General features: G+C 44.8%; 1 protein-coding gene across 1 annotated transcript; it reads right to left on the minus strand.

The window, feature by feature from the left end:
- Nucleotides 1-23,927: 23,927 nt before the first annotated feature.
- Nucleotides 23,928-26,901, minus strand: MAFA (MAF bZIP transcription factor A). The gene has a single exon (XM_077271363.1). The coding sequence runs from the start codon at nt 25,953-25,955 to the stop codon at nt 25,089-25,091; it is 867 nt and encodes a 288-aa protein (XP_077127478.1). The 5' UTR covers nt 25,956-26,901; the 3' UTR covers nt 23,928-25,088.
- Nucleotides 26,902-27,372: the final 471 nt, after the last annotated feature.

The following is a 27,372-nucleotide window of genomic DNA, read 5'->3' on the forward strand; positions in this document are numbered from 1 at the left end:
GTAATTCAGCGCGGTGTACAGTAAAATCACACTGACAGGTTAGAATAGACTAGATATATACACATAGAATGTGTCTATATACATATATATATGTCAGTGAGACATCTATATATGTATATTTATATTTAATGCAGCACTAGATAGCATTAAAGCCGCTAATTCAATTGCCGGCTTCTCATTTCTCCTGCACAAACCCGACAGGATATGAGACATGATTACATACAGTAAACCATCTCAAATCCCCTTTTTTTTGCATATTCCACATTACTAATGTTAGTAGTGTGTATGTGCAAAATTTCAGCGCTGTAGCTGCTGAAATAAAGGGTTAAATGGCGGAAAAAATTGGCGTGGGCTCCCGCGCAATTTTCTCCGCCAGAGTGGTAAAGCCAGTGACTGACGGCAGATATTAATAGCCAAGAGAGGGTCCATGGTTATTGGCCCCCCCGTGGCTAAAAACATCTGCCCCCAGCCACCCCAGAAAAGGCACATCTGGAAGATGCGCCTATTCTGGCACTTGGCCACTCTCTTCCCACTCCCTGTAGCGGTGGGCTATGGGGTAATCAAGGGTTAATGCCACCTTGCTATTGGAAGGTGACATTAAGCCAGATTAATGATGGAGAGGCGTCAATTATGACACCTATCCATTATTAATCCAATTGTAGGAAAGGGTTAAAAAACACACACATGATTTAAAAGTAGTTTAATGAAATAAACACAGCGGTTGTTGTGATAATTTATTGTTCTCTCAATCCATCAGGAACACCCTCGCTTGGCAAAATAATAACCGCACAAGATACATACCTTCTGATGTCCGATCATGTCCCACGAGGTAATCCATCTGAAGGGGTTAACTAATATTACAGGCAGAGCTGCGATAAACCACTCACTGGTGCCTGTAATCCCCGGGTGCTGAAAGGAAAGCTGGATCTGTACTTACATTGAGTCGCGGTGATGCGCCCTCTGGTGGATGTTCTCATAAACTGCAGCCTGGGAACTTTTTCCCACGCTCCAGGTCATATGAGGACATCCACCAGGGGGCGCATCACCGCGACTGAAGGAAATGTAGGTCAATGACCTACATTTCATTCATTCGCAGGGGAATTACAAGCACGGAGCACAGCTGCATTAGCAGGGCTCCTGCCTGTAATATTAGTTAACCCCTTCAGATGGATTACTTCGTGGGACGTGATCTGACATCAGAAGGTATGTATCTTGTGCGTTTATTATGTTGCCAAGCGAGGGTGTTCCTGATGGATTGAGAGAGCAATAAATTATTACAACAACCGCTGTGTTTATTTCATTAAACTACTTTGTAATCATGTGTGTGTGTGTGTTTTTTAACCCTTTCCTACAATTGGATTAATAATGGATAGGTGTCATAATTGACGCCTCTCCATTATTAATCTGGCTTAATGTCACCTTACAATAGCAAGGTGGCATTAACCCTTCATTACCCCATATCCCACCGCTACAGGGAGTGGGAAGAGAGTGGCCAAGTGCCAGAATAGGCGCATCTTCCAGATGTGCCTTTTCTGGGGTGGCTGGGGGCAGATGTTTTTAGCCACGGGGGGGCCAATAACCATGGACCCTCTCCTGGCTATTAATATCTGCCCTCAGTCACTGGCTTTACCATTCTGGCAGAGAAAATTGCGCGGGAGCCCACGCCAATTTTTTCCGCGAGTTAACCCTTAAATTTAATAGCTACAGTGCTGAAATTTTGCACATACACACTACTAACATTAGTAGTGTGGAATATGCAAAAAAAAGGGGGATATGAGATGGTTTACTGTATGTAATCATGTCTCATATCCTGTCGGGTTTGGGAAGGAGAAATTAAAAGCCGGCAATTGAATTAGCGGCTTTTATGCTATCTTGCGCTGCATTAAATATAAATATACATATATAGGTGTCTCACTGACATATATATATGTATATATACCTATTCTATGTGTATATATCTACTCTATTCTAACCTGTCAGTGTGATTTTACTGTACACCACGCTGAATTGCCGGCTTTTCAAAGGACACCGGTGCGTACAAATCGGACAGTAATACGGATGTCATACGGATGATGCGATTATAAAAAACGGATGATGCGATTAAAAATCGCATTGTACTCGCATGACACTCGCATGAAAATCGCATACGTCCCATCCGTTTTTTCGGTCCAGATTACGGACCGTTTTTTATCTCGCAAGTGGAAAGGGACCCTAACCCCCAGTGCCTGAATACACGGCCGGCATGGCAGTAGGAGCCTCGTTATCACGGTCACTGACATAGGGGCCACCCAGCACCGTTCTGTCACTGCAGGGTTACAATGCCTTCATCATCTGATCGCAGAAGCCAAAGAATAAGACATATAGAAAACATCATACGTTAGTATAACATCCATTATAACATAGCCGGGGCTCAGGAGGACACCATCACATTATTGTTATTATTATTTATTTATAGCACCATTAATTCCATGGTGCTGTACATGAGAAGGGGTTACATACAGGGTTATAGATATCGTTTACAGTGACAGACTGGTACAGAGGGGAGAGGACCCTGTCCATGCGGACTTACATTCTATCATATGGCAATACCAGAGATGGCCGGCAGACCCCACTGACTCACAAGGGAGCAGAATGGTGTGACGGAGCGTCCAACGCAAATGTGGACGGAGGGTTAAACACCCGTCAATAAAAGTCCATATGAAAGCCCCAAAGTGTATAAATGTATATATGATAGATAGATAGATAATAGATAGATAGATAGATGATAGATAGATAGATAGATAGATAGATAGATAGTTAGATAATAGATAGATAGATAGATAGATAGATAGATAGATAGATAGATAGATAGATAGATATAGATAGATAGATGATAGATAGATAGATAGATAGATAGATAGATAGATAGATAGATAGATAGATAGATAGATAGATAGATCATAGATAATAGATAGATACATAGATAGATGATAGATAGATAGATAGATAGATAGATAGATAGATAGATAGATAGATAGATAGATAATATATAGATAATAGATAGATAGATAATAGATGATAGATAGTTAGATAATAGATGATAGATAGATAATAGATAGATGATAGATAGTTAGACATTATTGGATTGTGACTCCCCAGGTATGCATTGCTATATTCACTTGTCCGGCGTCCCTTCTATATCCCTGCGCGTCATGAGTGCATCACAGAGAGACAGCGGAGATGCGATCTCACCCGCGCATGCGTACAATTACAGTGCGGTGCGATCAGCGCCATGCTTGTTATGGCAGGCTGCTTCCCTGCGCCCACACTCCGCTGTCAGCGGACATTGATTGTTCCTGGCGCCACCACTGTTATCCTTTCAATTAGTTTACAATCCATTTTAATTCTTATAATCTTCTCTTATTATTTTCTTATCTGACCCATAACATTAAGGGCTTGTTCACACTTTGCAGATTTTGCTGCGGATTTTTCCGCGGATTTTTCCGCAGCGGATTTGGAAAAACCGCAGTGCAAAACCGCTGCGGTTTTCACTGCGGATTTTCCTGCGGTTTCTTCTGCGGATTCCTCTGCGGGTTTTCAACAGCACTTTCCTATTGGTGCATGTTGAAAACCGCTGCGGAATCCGCAGAAAGAAGTGACATGCTCCTTCTTTTTTTCCACAGCAATTCCGCGCAGTTTTTAAAGGGATATTCCGCAATGTGGGCACAGCGGTTTTTGTTTTCCATAGGGTAACATTGTACTGTACCCTGCATGGAAAACTGCTGCGGATCAGCAGCGTCAAATCCGCTGCGGAAACCGCAAAGTGTGAACATAGCCTTAAGCTGTGGTGGACATTCAATCTTACACAAACAGGGCGGCCATACAGGGTAATTATATTTATTCTAAACGGGGTAAAGTGAAGAAGCGGATGCCGGCATTTAACTCTTACCCTGGCAATCCGAACACTCCCCTATCAGGAGACACTTCCAGAAGCCAATGGCACTGATGGGAGTCATGGAGGGGTCTCCGGCACCCACGGCCCAACCAATATGTCCATAAAGGTAAATCTGGGTATATATACCCATCCCCAACACAATATAACCCGAAAAGCAAACTTCAAATAATTTCTTATTTTTTATTAGTTAATATTGACTGACAGTATGTGACCATACATAAATCACCATTATTTACAGAAAAAAAAAATTAATGAAAGAAAAAATAATAATTTTAATAAAAAATAAATCAAAACATAATCCTTAATATAGCAATGTATCCTCCTGGTTGAGTATATGTCCTCAGGAAAGTTCTTACGATTTTGAGATGCATCTGTGAAAATAAACATACAGTATATATATAAAAAGTTAAAAACATCTCACAGAGATTTGTATATATTTCTTGGAGATCTACAGATCTCCATTATATCACTGGTGGTAAGCTGAGAGAACGGAGAAAGAAAGGCAATGGAAAATCACACTGATCATTATATAATTGAATGAATGCTAAAGTCCATTCAGGGCTGTTGGCTTAAGTGTATTTAGCTCATAAATCCATTTCAACACTCGGCGTTTAAGTAAACACACCTATCCCCACCACCTTATCCGTACCACCCTATCCCCACCACCCTATGCCCTCTACCCTATCCCCATCACCCTATCCCCACCACCCTATCTGCACCACCCTATCCCCACCACCCTATCCCCACCACCCTATCCCCACCACCCTATCCCCACCACCCTCTCCGCACCTCCCTATCCCCACCACCCTATGCCCTCTACCCTATCTGCACCACCCTATCCCCACCACCCTATGCCCTCTACCCTATCCCCATCACCCTATCCCCACCACCCTACCTGCACCACCCTATCCTCACAACCCTATCTGTTATGACCCCAATGGCAGAGGGTCTCAGAAATAAATACCAAGTCTGCAAACACAAAAAACCAGCTCATAGGGCAGTGGTAACTGGGCTGACAGTATATCTAATCCTAGCACCACAAATAGCAGCAGCCGGGGAACGTGCCTACGTTGGTTCTAGAGGTCTCGCGCCAGCCGGAGAACTAACTAACCCTAGAAGGGAAAAGATAGTCCTTTCTTGCCTCCAGAGAAAAGACCCCAAAAGTTGGATACAAGCCCCCAACAAATAATAACGGTTAGGTAAGAAGAAAAGACAAACGTAAGAATGAACTAAGTATTTAGCAAAGGGAGGCCCACTGACTAATAGCAGAATATAGTAAGATGACTTATACGGTCAGCAAAAACCCTATCAAAATTTCCACGCTGGATATTCAAGAACCTCCGAACCGTCTAACGGCCCGGGGGGAGAATACCAGCCCCCTAGAGCTTCCAGCAAAAACAGGAATCACATTTAGTACAAGCTGGACAGAAAATAAGAGCTATACAAATAACCAAAAAACAAGGAAGCAGGACTTAGCTTAATTTTGCAAGAACCAGGACCAGCAGACAGGAGCAAACAGAAAGGACTGATTACAACGATGCCAGGCACTGGACTGAGAATTCAGGAAGTTTATATAGCAACACCCCTGGACTAACGACCCAGGTGGGTGCCAAACTGAGGAAAGACAATCCCAGAGTCATATCACTAGTGACCACAAGAGGGAGCCAAAAAAGTCTAATTCACAACAGTACCCCATCCTTTAAGGAGGGGTCACCGAACCCTCACCAAGACCACCAGGGCGATCAGGATGAGCAGCGTGAAAGGCACGAACTAAATCGGCCGCATGCACATCAGAGGCAACCACCCAGGAATTATCCTCCTGACCATAGCCCTTCCACTTGACCAGATACTGAAGCCTCCGCCTGGAGAGACGAGAATCCAAGATCTTCTCCACCACGTACTCCAACTCGCCCTCAACCAACACCGGAGCAGGAGGCTCAACAGAAGGAACCACAGGTACAACGTACCGCCGCAACAAAGACCTATGGAACACGTTGTGAATGGAAAATGACACCGGAAGATCCAAGCGAAAGGACACAGGATTAAGGATTTCCAATATCTTGTAAGGACCGATGAAGCGAGGCTTGAATTTAGGAGAGGAGATCTTCATAGGAACAAATCGAGAAGACAGCCATACCAAATCCCCAACACGAAGTCGGGGACCCACACCGCGGCGGCGGTTGGCAAAACGCTGAGCCTTCTCCTGTGACAACTTTAAGTTGTCCACCACATGATTCCAAATCTGCTGCAACCTATCCACCACAGAATCTACCCCAAGACAGTCAGAAGGCTCCACATGTCCCGAGGAAAAACGAGGATGGAAACCAGAGTTGCAGAAAAATGGCGAAACCAAAGTAGCGGAACTAGCCCGATTATTAAGGGCAAACTCAGCCAACGGCAAGAAGGTCACCCAATCATCCTGATCTGCAGAAACAAAACACCTCAAATAAGCCTCCAGAGTCTGATTAGTTCGCTCCGTTTGTCCATTAGTCTGAGGATGAAAGGCAGATGAAAACGACAAATCAATGCCCATCTTAGCACAAAAGGATCGCCAGAACCTGGAAACAAACTGGGATCCTCTGTCAGACACGATATTCTCAGGAATGCCGTGTAAACGAACCACATTCTGAAAGAACAAAGGAACCAGATCGGAAGAGGAAGGCAGCTTAGGCAAAGATACCAAATGGACCATCTTGGAAAAGCGATCACATACCACCCAGATGACAGACATTCCTTGAGACACCGGAAGATCTGAAATGAAATCCATGGAAATGTGTGTCCAAGGCCTCTTCGGGACAGGCAAGGGCAAGAGCAACCCGCTGGCACGAGAACAGCAAGGCTTAGCTCGAGCACAAGTCCCACAGGACTGCACAAATGACCGCACATCCCGTGACAAGGAAGGCCACCAAAAGGACCTAGCCACCAAATCTCTGGTGCCAAAAATTCCCGGATGCCCTGCCAATACCGAGGAATGAACCTCGGAAATGACTCTGCTGGTCCACTTATCAGGAACAAACAGTCTGTCAGGTGGACAAGAGTCAGGTCTACCAGCCTGAAATCTCTGCAACACACGTCGCAAATCCGGAGAAATGGCTGATAAGATTACTCCCTCTTTAAGAATACCAACCGGTTCTGCGACTCCAGGAGAGTCAGGCACAAAGCTCCTTGAAAGAGCATCAGCCTTCACATTCTTTGAACCTGGTAAATACGAGACCACAAAGTCAAAACGGGAGAAAAACAATGACCAACGGGCCTGTCTAGGATTCAGGCGTTTAGCAGACTCGAGATACATCAGATTTTTGTGATCAGTCAAGACCACCACACGATGCTTAGCACCCTCGAGCCAATGACGCCACTCCTCAAATGCCCACTTCATGGCCAGCAACTCCCGATTGCCAACATCATAATTCCGCTCAGCAGGCGAAAACTTCCTAGAGAAAAAAGCACATGGTCTCATTACAGAGCAACCAGGGCCTCTCTGCGACAAAACGGCCCCTGCCCCAATCTCAGAAGCATCCACTTCAACCTGAAAGGGAAGTGAGACATCAGGCTGGCACAAAACAGGCGCCGAAGTAAACTGGCGCTTCAACTCTTGGAAAGCTTCCACGGCTGCAGGAGCCCAGTTAGCAACATCAGAACCTTTCTTGGTCATATCCGTCAAAGGTTTAACAACGCTAGAAAAATTAGCGATAAAACGACGGTAGAAGTTAGCAAAACCCAAGAACTTCTGAAGACTCTTAACTGACGTGGGTTGAGTCCAATCATGAATAGCTCGGACCTTGACTGGGTCCATCTCCACCGCAGAAGGGGAAAAAATAAAACCCAAAAAGGGAACCTTCTGTACTCCAAAGAGACACTTTGAGCCCTTAACAAACAAAGCATTCTCACGCAAACCCTGAAACACCATCCTGACCTGCTCTACATGCGAGTCCCAATCATCAGAAAAAACCAGAATATCATCCAGATAAACAATCATAAATTTATCCAGATACTTCCGGAAAATATCATGCATAAAGGACTGAAACACTGAAGGAGCATTAGAGAGCCCAAAAGGCATCACCAAGTACTCAAAATGACCTTCGGTCGTATTAAATGCAGTTTTCCTTTCATCTCCTTGCTTAATGCGCACAAGGTTGTACGCACCACGAAGATCTATCTTGGTGAACCACTTGGCACCTTTAATCCGAGCAAACAAGTCCGACAACAGAGGCAAAGGATACTGAAATTTAACAGTGATTTTATTCAGAAGCCGATAGTCAATACAAGGTCTCAAAGATCCGTCCTTCTTGGCCACAAAAAAGAATCCCGCACCAAGAGGGGAAGAGGATGGACGGATATGCCCCTTCTCCAGAGATTCCTTGATATACGAACGCATTGCGGCATGCTCAGGTACAGACAGATTAAATAGTCTTCCCTTAGGAAATTTACTACCTGGAATCAAATCTATAGTGCAGTCACAGTCCCTATGAGGAGGCAGAGCACTGGACCTGGACTCGCTGAATACATCCTGATAATCAGACAGATACTCAGGAACTTCCGAAGGAGTAGAGGAAGCAATAGACACCGGCGGGGAATCACCATGAATTCCCTGACAGCCCCAACTTGACACAGACATTGCCTTCCAATCCAAGACTGGATTATGGGTCTGTAACCATGGCAGACCCAAAACGACCAAATCATGCATTTTATGCAGAACAAGAAAACGAATCACCTCCCGATGTTCAGGAGTCATGCACATGGTTACCTGTGTCCAAAACGGTGGTTTATTTTCCGCCAATGGCGTAGCATCAATACCCCTAAGAGGGATAGGATTTACCAACGGTTCAAGAACAAAACCACAGCGCTTGGCAAATGACAGATCCATAAGACTCAGGGCAGCACCTGAATCCACAAACGCCATAACAGGGTAGGAAGACAATGAGCAAATTAAAGTCACAGACAAAATAAATTTAGGTTGCAAATTACCAATGGCGACAGGACTAACAACCCTTGTAAGGCGTTTAGAGCATGCTGGATATAACATGTGTAGAATCACCACAGTAAAAACACAACCCATTCTGACGTCTATGATTTTTCCGTTCATTTCTAGTCTGAATTCTACCACATTGCATTAAATCAGGTGTTTGTTCAGACAACACCACCAGGGGATTAGCGGCTTTGCGCTCCCGCAAACGCCGGTCAATGTGAATAGCCAGCGCCATGGAATCATTCAGACTTGTAGGAATGGAGAAACCCACCATCACATTCTAAATGGCTTCAGAAAGGCCATTTCTGAAATTTGCGGCCAGAGCACACTCATTCCACTGAGTAAGCACGGACCATTTCCGAAATTTTTGGCAATACACTTCAGCTTCATCCTGGCCCTGAGAAATAGCCAGCAAGGCTTTTTCTGCCTGAATTTCAAGATTGGGTTCCTCGTAAAGCAATCCGAGCGCCAGAAAAAACGCATCAATATTTGCCAATGCCGGATCTCCTGGCGCTAGCGAGAAGGCCCAATCCTGAGGGTCGCCCCGTAAGAAAGAGATAACAATTTTAACTTGCTGAGCTGAGTCTCCAGATGAACGGGGTCTCAGAGATAGAAACAATTTACAATTATTCCTGAAATTCCTAAACTTAAATCGGTCTCCAGAGAACAGTTCAGGAATAGGTATTTTAGGTTCAGACATTGGACTACTGGTAACAAAATCTTGTATGCTCTGCACACGAGCAGCTGATCCACACTTGTAAGCAAGGTCTGGACATTCATGTCTGCAGCAAGCTCAAGCCACTCAGAGGTAAAGGGGAGGAAGAAAGAGAGGAAAAAAAAACAACTCAGAATTTCCTTTCTTATTATCCCACTTCTGCAATGCATTAAACATTCAACTTGGGCCTGGCATACTGTTATGTCCCCAATGGCAGAGGGTCTCAGAAATAAATACCAAGTCTGCAAACACAAAAAACCAGCTCATAGGGCAGTGGTAACTGGGCTGACAGTATATCTAATCCTAGCACCACAAATAGCAGCAGCCGGGGAACGTGCCTACGTTGGTTCTAGACGTCTCGCGCCAGCCGGAGAACTAACTAACCCTAGAAGGGAAAAGATAGTCCTTTCTTGCCTCCAGAGAAAAGACCCCAAAAGTTGGATACAAGCCCCCAACAAATAATAACGGTTAGGTAAGAAGAAAAGACAAACGTAAGAATGAACTAAGTATTTAGCAAAGAGAGGCCCACTGACTAATAGCAGAATATAGTAAGATGACTTATACGGTCAGCAAAAACCCTATCAAAATTTCCACGCTGGATATTCAAGAACCCCCGAACCGTCTAACGGCCCGGGGGGAGAATACCAGCCCCCTAGAGCTTCCAGCAAAAACAGGAATCACATTTAGTACAAGCTGGACAGAAAATAAGAGCTATACAAATAACCAAAAAACAAGGAAGCAGGACTTAGCTTAATTTTGCAAGAACCAGGACCAGCAGACAGGAGCAAACAGAAAGGACTGATTACAACGATACCAGGCACCAGACTGAGAATTCAGGAAGTTTATATAGCAACACCCCTGGACTAACGACCCAGGTGGGTGCCAAACTGAGGAAAGACAATCCCAGAGTCATATCACTAGTGACCACAAGAGGGAGCCAAAAAAGTCTAATTCACAACACCTATCCCCACCACCCTCTCCGCACCACCCTATCCCCACCACCCTCTCCGCACCGCCCTATCCGCACCACCCTATCCCCACCACCCTCTCTGCACCACCCTATCCCCACTACCCTATCTGCACCACCCTATCCCCACCACCCTATCTGCACCACCGTATCCTCACAACCCTATCCCCACCACCCTCTCCGCACCACCCTATCCCCACCACCCTCTCCGCACCACCCTATCCCCACCACCCTCTCCGCACCACCCTATCCTCACCACCCTCTCCGCACCACCTTATCCCCACCACCCTCTCCGCACCACCTTATCCCCACCACCCTATCCGCACCTCCCTATCCCCACCACCCTATGCCCTCCACCCTATCTGCACCACCCTATCCCCACCACCTTATCCACACCACCCAATCCGCACCGCCCTATTCACACCACCCAATTCCCACTGCCCTATCCGCACCTCCCTATCCCCACCACCCTATCCCCTCTACCTTATCTGCACCACTCTATCCGCACCACCCAATCCGCACCACCCTATCCGCTCCACCCTATCCGCTCCACCCTATCTGCACCACCCTATCCCCACCACCCTATCTGCACCACCCTATCCTCACAACCCTATCCCTACCACCCTCTCCGCACCACCCTATCCCCACCACCCTCTCCGCACCACCCTCTCCGCACCACCCTATCCCCACCACCCTATCTGCACCTCCCTATCCCCTCCACCCTATGCCCTCCACCCTATCTGCACCACCCTATCCCCACCACCTTATCCACACCACCCAATCCGCACCGCCCTATCCACACCACCCATCCCCACTGCCCTATCCGCACCTCCCTATCCCCACCACCCTATCTCCTCTACCTTATCTGCACCATCCTATCTGCACCACTCTATCCGCACCACCCTATCCGCACCACCCTATCCCCACCACCCTATCCCCTCTACTTTATCCACACCTCCCTATCCCGTCTACCCTATCCCCTCTACCCTATCCGCCCACCCTATCCGCACCACCCTATCCCCACTGCCCTATCCGCACCACCTTATCCGCACCACCCTATCCCCATCACCCTATCCGCACCACCCTATCCACCCCACCCTATCCCCACCACCCTATCTGCACCACCTTGTCTGCCCCACCCTATCCCCACCACCCTATCCACACCACCCTATCCCCACCACCCTATCCGCCCCACACTGTCCCCACCACCCTATCCCCACCACCCTATCCGCACCTCCCTGTCCCCACCACCCTATCCGCACCACACTGTCCCCACTACCCTATCCCCTCTACCCTATCCCCACCATCCTATCCCCTCTACCCTATCCCCACCATCCTATCCGCACCACCCTATCCCCACCATCCTATCCGCACCACCCTATCCCCACCATCCTATCCGCACAACCCTATCCCCATCACCCTATCCGCACCACCCTATCCACCCCACCCTATCTGCACCACCTTGTCCGCACCACACTGTCCCCACTACCCTATCCCCTCTACCCTATCCCCACCATCCTATCCGCACCACCCTATCCCCTCTACCCTATCCCCACCATCCTATCCGCACCACCCTATCCCCACCACCCTATCCGCACCACCCTATCTGCACCACCCTATCCCCACCACCCTATCCGCACCTCTTCTCTGTACGTGTCTATAATTCTCAATCTCAACTGTTTTTCAGTATGATTCATCTCCACTAAATGTTTTGGTACCGGATTTTGCAGCCTTCTCTTCCTGATGGTATACCGGTGATGATTTGTACGCATCTTAAAATCACACGTTGTTTCACCGATATACCACAGGTTACATGGACACTGGAGGATGTAGGTGACATACTCAGAATTGCAGGTTACATAGTGCTCTATGGCATATGTTTTCAAGATGATGGGATGACTAATGGTGGAACCCTTAAACATTAAGGTGCAGTTTGTACAATTTACTCACAGGCATCCGCCTTTCCTCTCTATTCACGTTAAGTATGTTTGGAATGAACTTTTAAAAGACCCAATATCAGACTGCACCAAGCGATCTTTAATATTTTTATTCCTTCTATATGAAAAAAGTGCAGGGTTGTCAAATTCCTCAGCCTTGGGTAAGCACCTAGTGAGCATATCCCAATGTCTACTGACTATGCCCGCTATCTCACCACTCTCCTCTGTGTACGTTGATACAAGTGGGATCCTGGTGAATTCCCTTTCCCTTATATCTGTCCTCAACAAGGAGACTCTATCCTGATCTGACGCCCTCTTGTTTTGTTGATACAATAAGATTTTCGGTACCCCCTACCTGTAAATGTTCCAACCAGTGATACCATAACACTGTCCGCATCCTGGTTATTATTAACTATATGCCGTACCCTTAAAAACTGACTCAATAGTATTGATTTAATCATACTACGCGGATAGTGACTTCTGCAGCAAATTATTTCTGTCTGTATGTTTTACATAAAGGGTCGTAGTGAGGGTCCCATTTTCTTGTCTAGTCAAAACATCCAGAAACTGTATACTAGATGTTGATGAAACTAAAGTAAATGTAATAGTCTGGTCCATTCTATTCAAATTATTATTATTATTATTATTCATTATTATAGCGCCATTTATTCCATGGTGCTTTACATGTGTGGAGGGGTATACATAATAAAGATAAGTACAATAATCTTGAACAATACAAGTCACAACTGGTACAGGAGGAGAGAGGACCCTGCCCGCGAAGGCTCACAATCTACAAGGGATGGGTGAGGATACAGTAGGCGAGGATAGAGCAAATATCCATGAAAATCTTGTAGTTCCTCATCGGCATCAGTCCATAGAAGGAGGACATCGTCTATGTACCTCCACCAGCCCAGAATATACCACAAGTGGTGGAATACACAGGCAAGGTCCTCCTTCAAGGCGCCCATGACTGTATTTGCGTATGCCGGTGCCATGTTAACCCCCATAGCGGTACCACACCATTGTAAAAAAATACTCTTCACCAAACAAAAAGTAATTCTGTCTTAAAATTATATTTAAAATCTCCAAAATAAAATTCCTCCCCTCCCCCATTATTTTTTTCAGATATTCATCTTTTCTCCATCACCTTAATACCGACATCATAATCTATTGATGTGTACAAAGAGACAACGTCAAATGATGCTAAAATTATCTCTCTATTAAGGCTTATTGAGGAAATCAGTGCTATCTAGTGTTGAGCGATACCGTCCGATACTTGAAAGTATCGGTATCGGAAAGTATCGGCCGATACCGGCAAAATATCGGATCCAATCCGATACCGATACCCGATACCAATACAAGTCAATGGGACTCATGTATCGGACGGTATTCCTGATGGTTCCCAGGGTCTGAAGGAGAGGAAACTCTCCTTCAGGCCCAGGGATCCATATAAATGTGTAAAAGAAAGAATTAAAATAAAAAATATCGCTATACTCACCTCTCCGACGCAGCCGGGACTTCAGCGAGGGAACCGGCAGCGTTGTTTGTTTAAAATTCGCGCTATTACTTGGTTACGTGAATTCCCGGCTTGTGATTGGTCAGGTCGGCCATGTTGCCGGGACGCGGACCAATCACAGCAAGCCGTGACGAAATTACGTCACGGCTTGCTGTGATTGGTCCGCGTCCCGGCAATATGGCCGCCCTGACCAATCACAAGCCGTGACGTCACGGGAGGCTGGACACGCGCTCATTTTAAAATGGGCGCGTGTCCAGCCTCCCGTGACGTCACGGCTTGTGATTGGTTGCGCCGCGGTCAACCAATCACAAGCCGGGAGGCTGGACGCGCTCATTTTAAAATGGGCGCGTGTCCAGCCTCCCGTGACGTCACGGCTTGTGATTGGTTGCGCCGCGGTCAACCAATCACAAGCCGGGAGGCTGGACGCGCTCATTTTAAAATGGGCGCGTGTCCAGCCTCCCGTGACGTCATGGCTTGTGATTGGTTGCGCCGCGGTCAACCAATCACAAGCCGGGAGGCTGGACGCGCTCATTTTAAAATGGGCGCGTGTCCAGCCTCCCGTGACGTCACGGCTTGTGATTGGTCAGGGCGGCCATATTGCCGGGACGCGGACCAATCACAGCAAGCCGTGACGTAATTTCGTCACGGCTTGCTGTGATTGGTCCGCGTCCCGGCAACATGGCCGACCTGACCAATCACAAGCCGGGAATTCACGTAACCAAGTAATAGCGCGAATTTTAAACAAACAACGCTGCCGGTTCCCTCGCTGAAGTCCCGGCTGCGTCGGAGAGGTGAGTATAGCGATATTTTTTATTTTAATTCTCTCTTTTACACATTTTAACATTAATGTTGTTGCGATACCCGATACCCGATACCACAAGAGTATCGGAATCCCGGTATCGGAATTCCGATACAGCAAGTATCGGCCGATACCCGATACTTGCAGCATCGGAATGCTCAACACTAGTGCTATCTCGAACAAATGATTTTGTATTCATTGCGATGGGTTCATCATTTTATCAAGAAATATCCCCATTGTGCTGAAGATTGAATCCACCCCGGACACTATTGGGCGTCCTGGTGGATTCTCAATATATTTGTGAATTTATGTATGTAACCGTGCCTTTTACGAAAATTCTTGTGAATTGAGATTAATTATATCACCCCTATGTTTACCTGTTCAGATAATAATTTCACTGCTTGAGAAAGGCTCAGTGTGAACTGAAACGTCGCCACACCATGTGGGTCTGAATAAAATCCACTATCACTTGGAATACTAATGGAGTGCTGCCTTCCTTCTTGTTTCTATGGAATGTATTGCTGGGTGGGGAGGCCTGAGCACTCGATGTTCTAATATTGTGCTGTTCCATTTTTTTTACATAGATAGCTAGATAATAAATAGATAATAGATAGATAATTAATCATCAGTATCTGGTGATCACCCGTCGCCTCCATCATCAGCATCTGGTGACCGCCCATCGTCTCCATCATCGGTATCTGGTGACCGCCCATCGTCTCCATCATCGGTATCTGGTGACCGCCCATCGTCTCCATCATCGGTATCTGGTGAAGGGCCATCATCTCCATCATCAGTATCTGGTGACCGCCCATTGTCTCCATCATCAGCATCTGGTGACCGTCCGCCGCCTCCATCATCAGTATCTGGTGACCACCCATTGCTTTTATCGTCAGTATCTGGTGACCGCCCATCACCTCCATAATCAGTGTCTGGTGACTGCCCATCGCCTCCATCATCAGTATCTGGTCACTGCCCGTCTCCTCCATCATCAGTATCTGGTGACCACCCATCACCTCCATCATCAGTATCTGGTGACCGCCTATCGCCTCCGTCATCAGTATCTGGTGACCATCTGTGGCTTCCATGAAGTTAGCAAGGAGCAAGTTAAATAGTGAGTAAGAGCAAACATACTGTAAAAGTCACTATTAGAACCATTCTGACTCCCGAGAAAAGTCGTAAAATGATGAAGAATCGGCGCAAAATCTGCAAATCACAAATAAATATTTGGTATTAAGAAATTAAAGCCAAACTGTGATTGGCTGGTAAGGGAAACAGAACAAGAATTTTCCTTAAGACTGTGCTCCTAGATGGAGACAATTAGTTTTCTTTTTCTCTTCTGATTTTGCAGATTATTACATCAGATACTAAAGAAAGTAACAAAAGATCCCAACAACCTGAAGAAATAAGAACAGATGAGTATGGCAGATAACTACTCCCACTCAGGCGGGAACACTAATTATCAACGCCGCCGTCGCTACAAAGCCTCCCAATCACACAGGACAAATCCCACTGCCACGAGCTTCGATTTCTTAATTAATAATGGGTCCGGAGCCCACCCAGATTAGTAGCGTAATTTACCTCAGAGGACGTGACCGTTCGTTATAGAGCAAGGAGAGACAAAGCTAGTAATTTTATATTTTACTCCAAAAAAGATAGGCAGTGTTTACAGAAGGGTAAAAAGATATTATAAAAAAAGACAATTAGGTATATACAGACGATTACAAATAAAAAGGGATTAACAGAAGATAAAACACTTACAGTTCCTTATATCATTTCAGCTCATGGCAGACCATGTGGCTCGGGGGAGGGGCGATACATCAAGATGTATTACAGAGCGTCTCTCAGCTAGCTTCCTGGTCAAAGGCTAGTGAAAACTGAGCTCTCAGAGTCTTATACCCCTTGGTCGTGACATCACGGAGTGGGCAGAGCTATGAAATTCACTCCAACTTTCTCAGAGGGACTCAGAGTTATGGAACATTCATGTCCCCCGTAGCTCCAGAATGCAACCTCGTATAGCAAACACAGAATTACCATTCTTCCGAGCATGAGCTGGGTGTTAATTTGAGCCCAAACTCAGAGTGGTTATAAGCCCCTGATAAGTAGCAATCCGTTTCTCCGCATCCACTAGGTGCTGCGCCTAGAAAACGCACTGCATGATGGCCCGGCTGACGCCCATACCAAATACTGTATATAGCTTCCATATCTCTGTCACTAATTGGGGTCAAATGATTCCTTACTATTAAGGTGGTACATGAGCAGAAGAGCACACGGTTTTCAGACAAAGGATTTCTACACATTCCTGCATTCGAGAGGAAGGGGGGCACAGTCCCACACTGGAGTTTTAAGGTACAGCTGTTGTCAGGACTCTGAACATTTTTTGCCTTTTGAGCATTACTGCCCTTTTCCAAGATGGCGTCTTTGGTCTCATGTGCACTGTGCCTCCTGCTATAAAACTCCACCCCAGCCTTCAGTCTGTGCTAGAGTATTCTGCCTTGCATCCAGCTCCTGACCTCTGATTACTCCCTGGCTATACACCTGCTCCTGTGAACCTGTGTGGTGATCCTGCTACTCTGCTCTGAGTTCCTGCTGCATACACAAGTTTCCAGTAATCCTCCTTCATCTGCTGCTCGTGTTACTTCCATCTGCATTTGCTGGTCATGTAAGCTGTTGCTGCTTTGCAATAACCTGAGACTATTAACCAGGCCTCCCTGGTTGAGCTAAGATATGATTTGAACTGCCTAATAGCATATCTATCTGTGTCTGGACTAAGTCAAGGACCTATTCGTGTCAAGTTTCCTCAAGAATAACTGTGTTTCATAGACTTTCTGTTTGTTTGCATCTACCTCTGAAGTTTCCTATTGACTGCTAAGCTGCGTTTATTATTTGCACCAAGTGTTGTGGACTTGAGTTTCTCTCTGCACCTGTTTGAATCACCGTGTGATAATATAGACTTTACCACTTATAAAACTGTGTCCTGTAGTTGTCTTGTTCCACGCAAAGTCTCCTGAGTTATCCCCTATAATTATTACAGCTGTATTCAGGGGGGAGGGAGTTGCCTGCAGGCCAAGACAGAGAAGGAAAGCTTTCTAGGCAGAGCGTCTGGAGCCATGGCACCTTCTGAAAAGATCCCTCAGACCATGGTATTTTTACTTTATTGTGACACATGTTATGTCCGATGGGACCAGGGGTGAACCTGTTAGCCATAATTCCAAAAGGTGCATCATGGAGGGGGCGACATTTTGTATCACCAGAAGATCACCATCCCCACAGTGAGGCATGGAGGGGCCAGCAGTGTGCATCACCAGGAGATCACTATCCCCACAATGAGGCATGGAGGGGGCAACATTGTGTACCACCAGAAGATCACCATCCCCACAGTGAGGCATGGTGGTGACAGCATTGTGCATCACCAGATCATCAACCCCACAGTAAAGCATGGTGGGAACAGCATTGTGCATCCCCAGGAGATCACCATCCCCACAGTGAGGCATGAAGGGGGCAGCATTGTGCATCACCAGAAGATCACCATCCCCATAGTGAGGCATGGTGAGGGCAGTATTGTGCATCACCAAAAGATTACCATCCCCACAGTGAGGCATGCTGGGGGCAGTATTCTGCATTACCAGAAAATCAAATGTGCAGATTTATGCAAACATGTTATTTTTGTTATTTTTGCACTGAATTCACTGTTTCTCTCGGGATTTGTACTCATTATGGGTGACATTACAGGTGAGGGAAAAGTTCTGAAATGTTTCTTCTTGGTATAATTTTTTATAGGGATTTTATCAGGGGTTTGCAGACTTTTTCTATCCATTGTAGATTTTAAAATCCGCAATGTGGGATTATAGAAAGTTGTCAGTTGTCAGGGGAGGATTCCATTCTAGTTATATAGGGGAAGGACAGAATTAAGGGATCTCTGTAACATTATCTGCAGAATATAACATGATGTGCGGGGGAGGGGGATATCGGCGCTCGGATCTGTGAGGTCCCTGCAGTCGCCGTCCTCTATTCACCAGATTATGTGGCTCCGAGGTGTCAGCACCTACAGTTCCCGAGTTATTACCGCCCAGATGTGACACTGCGTGACCTGCGACTCCAGTCACTGATATAAGTCCCCCTCCGCCCCTTATACCGGTCATGGCGAAGCCTCCACCGGGGAACAACACGGCCATAACCGCGCAGAGAAGCCACAAAGGACGACAAATGAGAGGAAAGTGTGAACGTGGGAAACACCGAAGCATCGCTCCCCGGAAACACCGACACCACGGCCGCAAAACGCACACTATTCCTGAAGATTACTATGGGAGAAGGAAATGTGCCAGCAGTCCCATGTAACAACACAGAAAAAACAATGATAACTCTCTGAGTACAGATAATGTAGATGTCACCTGCAGTCCTATGTAACACCACAGATAACACAGTGATAACTCTCAGAGTACAGATATTGTAGTATATGTCACCTGCAGTCCTATGTAACACCACAGATAAAACAGTGATAACTCTCTGAGTACAGATAATGTAGTAGATGTTACCTGCAGTCCTATGTAACATCACAGATAACACAGTGATAACTCTCTGAGTACAGATAATGTAGTAGATGTCACCTGCAGTCCTATGTAACAACACAGATAACACAGTGATAACTCTCTGAGTACAGATAATGTAGTAGATGTTACCTGCAGTCCTATGTAACATCACAGATAACACAGTGATAACTCTCTGAGTACAGATAATGTAGTAGATGTCACCTGCAGTCCTATGTAACACCACAGATAAAACAGTGATAACTCTCTGAGTACAGATAATGTAGTAGATGTTACCTGCAGTCCTATGTAACATCACAGATAACACAGTGATAACTCTCAGAGTACAGATATTGTAGTATATGTCACCTGCAGTCCTATGTAACACCACAGATAACACAGTGATAACTCTCTGAGTACAGATAATGTAGTAGATGTTACCTGCAGTCCTATGTAACATCACAGATAACACAGTGATAACTCTCTGAGTACAGATAATGTAGTAGATGTCACCTGCAGTCCTATGTAACAACACAGATAACACAGTGATAACTCTCTGAGTACAGATAATGTAGATGTCACCTGCAGTCCTATGTAACACCACATATAACACAGTGATAACTCTCTGAGCACAGATAATATACTAGGTGTCGCCTGCAGTCCTATGTAACACCACAGATAACACAGTGATCACTCTCTGAGTACAGGTAATGTAGTAGATGTAACCTGCAGTCCTATGTAACACAACAGATAACAGTGATAACTCTCTGAGTACAGGTAATGTAGTAAATGTCACCTGCAGTCCTATGTAACACCACAGATAACACAGTGATAGCTCTCTGAGTACAGGTAATGTAGTAGATGTCACCTGCAGTCCTATGTAACACCACAGATAACAGTGATAACTCTCTGGGTACAGATAATGTAGTAAGTGTCACCTGCAGTCCTATGTAACACCACAGATAACACAGTGATAGCTCTCTGAGTACAGATAATGTAGTAGATGTCACCTGCAGTCCTATGTAACACCACATATAACACAGTGATAACTCTCTGAGCACAGATAATATACTAGGTGTCGCCTGCAGTCCTATGTAACACCACAGATAACACAGTGATCACTCTCTGAGTACAGGTAATGTAGTAGATGTAACCTGCAGTCCTATGTAACACAACAGATAACAGTGATAACTCTCTGAGTACAGATAATGTAGTAGATGTCGCCTGCAGTCCTATGTAACACCACAGATAGCACAGTGATAACTCTCTGAGTACAGATAATGTAGTAGATGTAACCTGCAGTCCTATGTAACACAACAGATAACAGTGATAACTCTCTGAGTACAGATAATGTAGTAGATGTCGCCTGCAGTCCTATGTAACACCACAGATTGCACAGTGATAACTCTCTGAGTACAGGTAATGTAGTAGATGTAACCTGCAGTCCTATGTAACACAACAGATAACAGTGATAACTCTCTGAGTACAGATGATGTAGTAGATGTCACCTGCAGTCCTATGTAACACCACAGATAACAGTGATATCTCTCTGAGTACAGATAATGTAGTAGGTGTCACCTGCAGTCCTATGTAACACTACAGATAACACAGTGATAACTCTCTGAGTACAGATAATGTAGTAGGTGTCACCTGCAGTCCTATGTAACACTACAGATAACACAGTGATAACTCTCTGGGTACAGATAATGTAGTAGATGTCACCTGCAGTCCTATGTAACACCACAGATAACACAGTGATAACTCTCTGGGTACAGATAATGTAGTAGATGTCACCTGCAGTCCTATGTAACACCACAGATAACACAGTGATCACTCTCTGAGTACAGATGATGTAGTAGATGTCACCTGCAGTCCTATGTAACACCACAGATAACAGAGTGATATCTCTCTGAGTACAGATAATGTAGTAGTAACCTGCAGTCCTATGTAACACCACAGATAACACAGTGATAACTCTGAGTACAGATAATGTAGTAGATGTCACTTGCAGTCCTATGTAACACCACAGATAACACAGTGATAACTCTCTGAGCACAGATAATGTAGTAGATGTCACCTGCAGTCCCATGTAACACCACAGATAACAGTGATAACTCTCTGAGTACAGATGATGTAGTAGATGTCACCTGCAGTCCTATGTAACACCACAGATAACACAGTGATATCTCTCTGAGTACAGATAATGTAGCAGGTGTCACCTGCAGTCCTATGTAACACCACAGATAACACAGTGATAACTCTCTGAGTACAGATAATGTAGTAGATGTCACCTGCAGTCCTATGTAACACCACAGGTAACACAGTGATAACTCTCTGAGTACAGATAATGTAGTAGATGTCACCTGCAGTCCTATGTAACACCACAGATAACAGTGATCACTCTCTGAGTACAGATAATGTAGTAGATGTCACCTGCAGTCCTATGTAACACCACAGATAACACAGTGATCACTCTCTGAGTACAGATTATGTAGTAGATGTTGCCTGCAGTCCTATGTAAGTGTACACACAGCACCGTACGTTCCTCGGTCTCTTCCAGGATTGATGCTGCTTCACATCGCGGCTCCTCACGTCTCATCAGACAGCGCAGAGCAGGAATCAATAAGGGGGGCGCAGATCTATTAACTCCTTCACTGCCCCCTGTTACGCACTGAGCTCATTAGTGAAACTGAGCGAAATCTGACAAAACGCAGAATTCATTCACAAACGATTGCGACACAAAAGCAGCGAAGGGGAGAAGACCCCGACACGTCCCGCAGCTCAGCGGATCCTCAACTAAAAACACAACTTTTCATATAATTAGTTTATGGGGGAAAAAAAATTTTTGTTGTTTTGATTTCATGGTAAAACTTTTTTTTTTAAGTAAGATTTAAGTAAATACATAAAAAAAGAAACAAAAAAAATCACTAAATAATTAGAAAAAAAGGATTCTGTGAATTGGTCCAAACCCTTCCTGCGGTATTTCCTATAAAGCATCTACTCATTAGTGTCGCAGCCAGAGAGACCCCGTACGTCCCTGACCGAAGGCAGTGTATATGTATACTGTGTGTATATATATATATATATATATATATATATATATATATAATACTATCATTTCATTTTGTTTTTGCAACAACAACAAAAAAAGTTAAATTTTGCTCAAAAAGTTTATAAACACAAATGTCCCAAACTGGGAAACTGCATAATATTGAGGAAATGTTATGGAGAAATCTCCATATTCCGAGCGCCTTGTTTAGTTTTATTCTATTTCGTTTATTTTTTATAGAATTGCACAATTACATTCTGTGCTGATTACCACGGAAACTGTAATAAATCGCGGAGGAAGCTGCCTGATAATCACAGAGAATTCTTCAGGGCGCACCGGCTCTGCGGCGTGAACTTCGGGTTCATTTTCACTTTCTTTTAATGGTCTTTATTTATTTTGCTTTTCTAATATTTTCTAATTTGTTTCCAATATTCTAATTTACCAAATAGAATTAAATTAAAACCAAATCTGGCAAATAAATCGAGAGAAGGGATGTAATTACGTGAACGTGCGCTTATTCCGTGTGCTGAGCTGGAAATTGTAAAAATAAATTTCCAATAAAATATAGATTAAAAACAAAAGAAAAAAATACAACGAAAAGATGAAATCAAGAAAATATTTCATCTCCCAAACTCTCCAAACAATCAAACAAACATTCTCTCCTGCGCAGAAACTCAAGACCGAAATTAAAATGTTCATCATCAAAATGAAAGAATTAAAATAAGAAACAATGTGGAACTTTGGTAAATATTGTAAATATTGTCACTTGTTATATTGTATCTTTAAGACCAAATAAAATGTGAAAACTCAAGATTTATCTTTAAGACTTTTCGGTTTCTTTTATTTCAGAACATTTCCACAGTTTGACCTGTTTTATCGAGTGCAGAATATACAAAAAAAAATGGACTTGGCTAAAATTAAATGATCACTTTTTTTAATTTTTATCGATGAAACATTAAAAAACTCCAAGTTGTCAAAACTCAGGCTTCAGAAATGCACAATTCATGGCTCAATATCCATCAGGAATTCTTTAAAAATGTCACCAACTTCTTCAGCTGCTGATACAGGACACTTTTTTTGTTTTCTTACACTTTGACATTAAGCATTGTTTTTCATAATAATGTTTTTTTTCATTTTTTATCTTTTTTTTTTTGTTTGCAGAAATAATTTTCACATTCGCATAAAGGATTTAAATAACATTTGTTTCCCAAGGGTCATATTTTTTTTTATTATTATTACTTTTTTTTTTTTTTTTATAAATAAGACCGGTGCATAGAATAAAAAGCAGCCCCAATATTTCATGAATATATTACTCTATCGCCCCAGGAGGGTCTCTTAGAATGTAAGATTATGACTGAACCTTGTAACAGCATAGATCATTTATGTAAATCTCTATAAAACAACGATATGACGTCTCCCATGGATTCCTCTATATAGTGCATTAAGCTTTCAACTCATCCACGTTAATTGACTTAATCATTTAAATATTATTTGCATGCTAAATTACATACAAACTTTTCTTAAGACTTTTATGTTTTCATTTTTTTTTGTTTTGTTGTGTTTTTTACAGAATTTTTTTGATTAGTCATTTAAACCAACAAGCAAAATATAGGCTCAGAATAGAAGAAAGAAAAAAGGCTTTAAATGAACTAAATTCTACAATTCTGTACAAGTGGACACCATAAATAATGATAATAATAATAATAATAATAATAATAATAATAATATACTCTGTCTGGCTCAGGTTCAATTTAAATAATAAATTATAAACAAGGAAAAAGAGACGAGGGGAATAAAATTTGTTCATACGCTTATCACAATTTTTTTTTCTTTTTGGATGTCTTAAGATTAAAATAAATATTAAGTGAGATTGTGGAAAATTTTGTCCCAAGTTGTTTTTGTACATTTTTGTTTTCATTATTATTTTTGTTTCCCGACTGGCATTTAAAATAATGAGTCCAAGGAAGGGAGTTAAGACTTTCGAGTGTCTGGATCATTTACAAGATGCACAGTTTTCTCAAAGAAAGAAAAAAAATAAAAATAAATAAAAATAAAGGTTTGTGAACCCGGGGAGTAAACAAGCAGAAGGAGAAAAAGGAAATGAAGACAAACGAATGGTACAATCTACATCGTCATGCATCCTTGTCTAGTAGAAAAGGGGACCTCACATTGCCGTACATGACCTGCATGCAGGATTTTGCTAAAAAGTCTAGTTTTTGTATTAATACCCATAGAAATTGAGTTCCTTCACTGGTGTCACGTAGGATGGGTCTTCCCCAGTCCTGAAGGGTCGCGTTGGGCTCTTCTTCTTCAGTGACGCCCTATCTCCTGGTATTGCTCTACACGGTTTGGACTTGGGTCTGACACACAACTTTGACAAAAATTAAGACTTCAGTTCTGGCTCAAAAAGCAGTCCAGTTATAGAGGGGGCATAACGCACCCCCTCCTCCCTAAAAAAAATGTCCATCTCGGTTCCCTCCTATGTACAAGTCTATGTAAGACGTGAGCGGACACATCGGGGCTTGGAAATCTCTCGAAGACTTCTCTCTGTCCCGGTATAAGGTGGTGGTGGATTAAATGCAGTGCTGGGTACAGTCGATAAATAATGTAGAATTTACTGTATTTGACTACAAGTTCTTTACCTCTATGTACAGGGTGTCTGGGCGGTGAGGGGCACCGAGATCACATGAAGAAGTCGGCCGAGCCTTTGCCAGGGTTGGATGTTTGTGGGGACTCTCTGGCGGTAAAGCTTCTGCTGGCCAGCTTCTCGTATTTGTCTTTGTATAGATCCCTCTCCTTGGCCAGTCGGGACACCTCTTGTTTGAGTTGTTCCACTTGATTCTGGAGCTGGCACTTCTCCGTCTCCAGGATGTGCCTTTGCTGCACTCTCTTGTACCTGCAGGACTGGGCATAGCCCCTGTTCTTTAAGGTCCTTCTCTTCTGCTTTAGACGTATGACTTCTTCCTTGCTGAAGCCCCTGAGCTGCCGGTTAAGTTCTCTCACAGACATGCTGACCAGCTGCTCATCAGAGAACCTTTCTTCCAGCCTTAGATGGTGATGGTTGTGGTTGTGCAGATGATGATGGACCTGGTGATGGTGACTGGATGGTGCCATCTCATCCCCTGGGTAGTGCTGGCCCCTGAAGCCGTCATAGCCTTGGTGGTGGTGGTGGTGTGGGTTTCCTATCAAAGCCTCCACGGCATCTTCAGGAGTCAAGTTGAGGGCTTCGGGGTTGATGTGGTGCTGATAATTAGACATCCAGTACAGGTCCTCCAGTTGGGGCTTATTGGCAGCGTTGGGGTTGTTGGGGTTCACGTTGGGTTGTGCTCCAGGGCTTGGGGCGCCGAAGCTGGGCGAGGAGGGCACCGAAGAACAAGGGGTGCTGATTGGAGTAGAAGACAATGATCCGGGTGGCAGCCGGTGGCAGAACCTCTCAGCTTCTGGGGGTTCCTTCTTGACCTCAAATTTCATCAGATCGAAATCGTTGACGTACTCAATGGCAAGAGGGCTGTTGGGCAACTCTGCGCTCATAGCCAGATCAGAGGCCATCTCAGTCCATATAAGAGTTGTCACTGTCACTGCTTACAATTTAGGAGCTCCACGCCCCCTAGATGGTGTGTCTGTACCCAACAGCCTGCAGGAGGATGAGCCTTCTCGTGGGATCTGTCAGCAGCTGGCTAATACACTCCAGTCGCAGCCCCAGCCCCTCTGTGCTTATGGGGGATGCAATGAGATAAGGGTACTGCAAAGTCCAGGTAAGAGAATTAGGGGTGCGGCAGGATCCCAACAATGAGATGAGGGTGCTGCAAAGTCCAGATGATCAGAGGAGGGTTGCCGTAAAATCCAGATGGTCAGAGAAGGGTTGCCGCAAAGTCGAGAAGATCAGAGGAGGGTTGCCGCAAAGTCCAGATGATCAGAGGAGGGTTGCCGCAAAGTCCAGATGATCAGAGGAGGCCTGCCACAAAGTCCAGATGATCAGAGGAGGCCTGCCACAAAGTCCAGATGATGAGAGGAGGCCTGCCACAAAGTCCAGATGATCAGAGGAGGGTTGCCAAAAAGCTCAAGATGATCAGAGGAGGGTTGCCGTGAAGTCCAGATGATCAGAGAAGGGCTGAAGCAAAGTCCAGATGATCAGAGAAGGGCTGACGCAAAGTCCAGATGATCAGAGGAGGGCTGCTATAGGGTTTTCAGTGGCTAAAGCTGAACCTCAGGTCTGCTGCATGCTTTGCTCTGCTGGTAGGGTTCCAGGCTGTCAGATGAGGTGCTGCAGGATCTGTCTCTTCATTAGGAAAGTTGCCTTTCGTGAAGTTTGCAGGGCAGTGTGTTTCTGTGCGTACAGGTCCCTCAGCTCAGCTGCATGCTCTGCTGTGTTGCATGCTCCGCCTGCTGTCTTGCATGCCCTGCAGCATGCTCTGCTCTCTTAGGACAGCAAATACTGACAGCATTTGCCGGCAGCTTTGCCTCCCCAGCCCCTGGTTGCTGTTTGCAGGGTCGCAGCCTGCGCTTCTACTGAGGGCTCATAGGAGCACTCTGCCCTTTAACAAGGCAATATGCCTGGCAACGCCCTCTTTGGTGTGGGGATCCCAAGCCTAGCCAATCAAGTTCCCCCATAGCACTTTACATTTACATATCTGTGTAGCAGGGGCTGTCAATCTCCTGGAGGGAACAGCTGGAAGGAGAGAAGAGCAGGAGCCCTCTAGTGGCTGAAAACAGGTACTGCGCCCGCACAGGTAAGAACTTGGGATCTTCATAATTATCTTTATATAGCACCAACATATGCCGCAGCTCCTTACAGTCCAGAGCAAGGGCGGACACAACATGTGCAGCTGCACACAGGGGCCTGAGAAGTAAGGGTCCCACACCCACCTCCAGAGCAGCATCTGTCAGAGACAAAGGCCCGTACTATAATGAGCTATCGGGCTGTAAAGGGCCCATATACTGATCCTGCACAGGGGCCACTACTGCT

Source organism: Ranitomeya variabilis, chromosome 6, assembly GCF_051348905.1.
Source record: "Ranitomeya variabilis isolate aRanVar5 chromosome 6, aRanVar5.hap1, whole genome shotgun sequence".
Taxonomy (NCBI): domain Eukaryota; kingdom Metazoa; phylum Chordata; class Amphibia; order Anura; family Dendrobatidae; genus Ranitomeya; species Ranitomeya variabilis.

Bases quoted from the DNA above. Each gene is read 5' to 3' on its own strand.
- MAFA (XM_077271363.1), bottom strand. From the start codon at position 25,955: ATGGCCTCTGATCTGGCTATGAGCGCAGAGTTGCCCAACAGCCCTCTT.